The sequence below is a fragment of the Lactuca saligna genome, chromosome 3 (assembly GCF_052625555.1).
Source record: "Lactuca saligna cultivar CGN05327 chromosome 3, ASM5262555v1, whole genome shotgun sequence".
Classification (NCBI taxonomy): domain Eukaryota; kingdom Viridiplantae; phylum Streptophyta; class Magnoliopsida; order Asterales; family Asteraceae; genus Lactuca; species Lactuca saligna.
The window spans coordinates 11,283,749-11,287,971 of record NC_136419.1 but is presented as its reverse complement, the minus strand read 5'-3'; the positions used below and the strand labels follow the sequence as shown (position 1 = coordinate 11,287,971).

At 34.4% G+C, this 4,223-nt stretch overlaps 1 protein-coding gene across 1 annotated transcript; it reads left to right on the top strand.

The window, feature by feature from the left end:
* The first annotated feature begins 1,130 nt into the window (after positions 1–1,130).
* Positions 1,131–2,994, top strand: LOC145035188 (phosphatidylinositol 4-kinase alpha 1-like). Its single transcript, XM_078983776.1, has 7 exons — positions 1,131–1,231; positions 1,318–1,476; positions 1,613–1,795; positions 2,051–2,251; positions 2,410–2,526; positions 2,608–2,631; positions 2,905–2,994. Exons 1-7 carry the CDS (start codon positions 1,148–1,150, stop codon positions 2,992–2,994), a joined length of 858 nt encoding a protein of 285 aa, XP_078839902.1. The 5' UTR covers positions 1,131–1,147.
* Positions 2,995–4,223: the final 1,229 nt, after the last annotated feature.

The following is a 4,223-nucleotide window of genomic DNA, read 5'->3' as shown; positions in this document are numbered from 1 at the left end:
ATACAAAGATTGGCTTCTTTTTTAGTCAAATTACGAAATTGACCTTTTGTGTATATGCAGGAGCTTCTTGCATTAGGTGAGCAGATTGGGAATGCTGGATCAGGGTTATCAGAGGATTTTATTTCAGGTTATTTGTAAACAAGGGTATTTATGTCTTCTAAGTTGGAAGTTGTTTCATCTGCTGATCAAGAACTTAGTTTCTGCACAATTTGTCAGGTAAGGGCAAATTCGTAAAAAGTTAGGGAAAGAAAGTCTCATTTCTTGATTTTCATGCATGTGGTTTTCTTTCAACAATGGGACGCCTGAAAGAGAGTCAAGTGTAATTTTCATGCAGGTGGTTTGCTTTTCAACATGATGATACGTGTAGCCGCAGAAAATCAACAAGGTGGTGTTGCTGCTATAGACCATGGGGAAATGCCAAATAATTTTAGTAAATTTATATCCTGTTTATGATGGTATTTATTTTTTATGCGTAGCGTAGTAAATAAATATATTTGTTTTTTGATATGATATTAGCATGTGGGAATAAAAGCTTGTACAATGACAGGGTTGAGTCTTTTGCAGCAGCTCTATGGAAATCTATTATAACTTGAAGTTGATTCAATTATTCCACTGTTTATGCAGCTTTCTTCAAACAGTTTGGCGAAATCCTGAGAATTAGGATAGCAACGAAAATTAGGATAGCTTTCTTCAAACAACTTTTTTAAAACATAGTCCAATTCACTCACCTGTTAACTTAAGTTTTTGTCAAATCTAATGAGGAGACTTGAACTTACTATCTATGAAAAATATGTACAGGTTGCAAACATTGTTGCTGAAACAAAGCATAATTACCTTTTGTATGAGTATTTGTTGCAATTATAGCTCATCCCTCCAAAACGTGTTCATCCTAAATTGTATGTAGACATTTCAATATAATATTCCAGTCAAAAGTTGTTGACTTGTACTTATGAACTTGTGTTTATGATTTCACCTGTTAACTAAAGTTTTTGTCAATTCTAATGAGGATAAATTTGTTGCTTTATTACACTATTACTGCTTATTTGATCATGGAAGTAGCAGGAACTTGCTAGTAATGATGAAGTCTTTTAGGTTTTTGGTTGTGATTCCACCTGAAAATGTAACATACTGGAAAGATTCCACGTGAATGAACCCAAATCTTATGCCAGCTGTCTTGCAATGCTTAATGGCCATTGTTCATCGTGCTTTTGAGACTGCATTATCATGGCTGGTGATTCTTTTTCTTATGAATTCCTTTATATTATGCATTTTTATTTTTATGTGTGGAATGTTAGGTGAATCTTGTAATGGATGCAGGAGGCTCAAATATGCGAGACAGGAGATGCTGCTGAGGTCAGAGAGTCAACTCTGGTTGTCCATGCTTGTTTTCTCATAAAGAGTTTGTCTGTTAGAGAAGAACACATTCGGGATGTATCTGTTAATCTGTTGTCTCAATTGAGAGAGAGATTTCCACAGGTAAACTGTTGACCTGTATTACAAATTTATGAGCTTTTATATGCTATCTCCTGTAAAAAATAAATTACATTACCTATAATGGTAAAAAGAGTAAATGATTTGCCCTTTACTTTAAGTAACATTCTATTGGGTGTAGATTCTGTGGAAATCATCTTGTTTGGATTCTCTTTTGTTCTCTGTGAATGGTGATCCACCTTCATCTCTCGTGAATGATCCTGCTTCAGTAGCTTCTGTTCGCTCTTTGTACCAAAGCGTTGTCAAGGAGTGGATTGTTGATTCGCTATCCTATGCTCCATGCACCACCCAAGGTCTTCTTCAGGTTTGTGATGTTAATGACCATATTACCCTTATATTCTAGACTGAACAAGCCTTTTAAATGAGACTTAATGACCATATTACCCTTGTATTCCAAAAAAACAAATTTCACAATATTCATCAATTTTAAATTTAACTCGTTAAGTCATTCTGTCCAGTTTAAGTAAAAAAAGAAACAAGCCTGTAGTCTCAAAAGGTTCACTTTGTTGTAGTTTATTAAGTCTAACAAACTAACTGTGTCCAAACATAAACATTTCAGGAGCAACTTTGTAAAGCAAACACATGGCAAAAAGCACAGCCCACTACAGACGTTGTCTCTCTTTTATCTGAAATAAAAATAGGAACAGGGAAAACAGATTGTTGGAAGGGTAAAAAAACTGCCAACATTCCTGCAGTAATGGCATCTGCAGCTGCTGCATCGGGTGGAAATTTGAAGTCAACAGAGGCGTTTAATATTGAGGTTCTTAGCACTGCGTTGAATGAACATTGCAAATTCTAGATTGACGATGAACAATGGCCATTAAGCATTGCAAATTCTCAAATTTGATATTTTTGAAATCTCCAAGAACTTGATCTTTTCTGCTCACCAATTTTACTATTTAAAAAAAATTATTGCAGCCTGTTCACTTTGGATTTGTTGTTTCAAAGTATCTTCACGAATCTCTTAATTTGGGAGGAATCTCATGTATAAAATGCATAAGAGAAACCGGAACACAAGCCCTAAAACTAATACAGGTAATCAATTATCTATTTCAATATTTTTCTAATCATTGTTGATTGATTCCTTTTTGTAATAAATCATATTTGTTGATGCAGAGCTACCCAACCAAAATTCCCTTGGTAATCGAATAAATTGTGGTTGGTAATGAAGTTTTTGCATACCCTTGTCAAGTGCTTGGATAGTAGTGACTGGACCCATATGGAAGGTGCCTCAGATACTTAATTTTTGTTTTTATTTGAACATTTGTTCTTTTTTACTGTTTCTTGATCTTATGCGGTGCTTTTATTTGTATAGTTATTTCAATCTCCACATGCCATGCATAATGAAGATGCCATGGAAGAATATATGTTCTTTGAACATTTGTTCTTTTTTACTGGGATGTGTTGACCAAGAAAGAAGCTAGGTATTTCAACAACGACAAAGAGTTAATGAAGTTGGTGGGCAACACTGGTGTAGGGCCTAATAATGTTTCTTCTGCATAACAAAAGAAGAACAAAGAAAGATCTGATGATATGCTCATGGAGATGAAGATCGGTTCTGCTAAAAAAAAGGTACGTTGAATTACTGATCATTGATTGATATTGGGGTTTGTTGGTCAAAGGAAGGTTTTTCTTTGGGCATTTTCTTCTAGATAGATGTTAGTACAGGGGTTTATGAATAAGGTTTCTTTGGTTTGGCCTTCTAGAGTCATAACTATATATTGTATTTACTTATTATAATATAAAAAAAATCTAGGTCCCAATGCTTTGCTGATTACCATGGATATGGTGGTTTAATTTAAAAGAATTTGAAAATGACCATTTTACCCTTATATCTATTTGGGAGGTAGCTAACCTTTTGGACGCACAAAATACTTCGCATTTATACTTTGGGTCTTAAACTTATCATTTCTTCTTTGTAAACGTGTTTATGAGGGATACTCATTTTCCAGTTTTGGGTGGGTTAATTTCTCATTTGTAGCTTCATTTAAAATTTTAATCACTCTGTGCTGTGTTATCATGTATGGATTTGTATTTATTTTGGGAATGCACTTGTAGAGACCATTGAGCTTACTTGGACAAATTTAGGGGTACCTTTAGATGGCATATCTGCTTTAACTTTGGTATTACCTCTCTCTCTCTCTCTATCTGCCTCTTTCTAGCTCTATACACTTTTAGAAATTCCACATGCTTGTGCTTATTGCTACTTCCATAACAAAGAACATTTGGATTTCTTTATTTTTACCAAAAATGCCACAGAAATAGCATAACACTTCCATTTCCTTTTTATAGTCCAATGACCTTATTTGAGCTACTTTTTTCTTTTCTCACACAATTTCCTTTTATTCCTTTCTGGCAGTTGTTTTGCGCATGATAAGCTTTCAGTATGACTACTATTCCTCAGATCATAATCCTTATGTCTCTCTTCATTATTGGATATGGGGTGAGACTTATTTTCACAACCTGCTCACTTATTCATACATAAATTCACTGTCTTATGTTGCCTGCATCATTTACCACATATAGGTCCTAAACTTCATGTGGCTCAAAATTTTCCTCATATGGCGTTACTTCCGATTTTGGGAACTGGTAAGTAAATGTAAATCCCCATTTTTTTTAAATACAATATAGTAAAGTAATTACATTACACACGACTATAACTTGGAAATCTTTTGGAAAAAATGGCTTGCTTCCTTGAACAAATGGCTTGTCAGGTAAAGGACAAACTAGAG

Excerpts from the sequence above, each read along its gene's own strand:
- LOC145035188 (XM_078983776.1), top strand. The coding sequence starts at position 1,148 with ATGAACCCAAATCTTATGCCAGCTGTCTTGCAATGCTTAATGGCCATT. Across the intron at positions 2,527-2,607 it reads AAGCCCTAAAACTAATACAG|AGCTACCCAACCAAAATTCC; the intron begins GTAATCAATTAT and ends TTGTTGATGCAG. Across the intron at positions 2,632-2,904 it reads ACCCAACCAAAATTCCCTTG|AAAGAAGCTAGGTATTTCAA; the intron begins GTAATCGAATAA and ends GTGTTGACCAAG.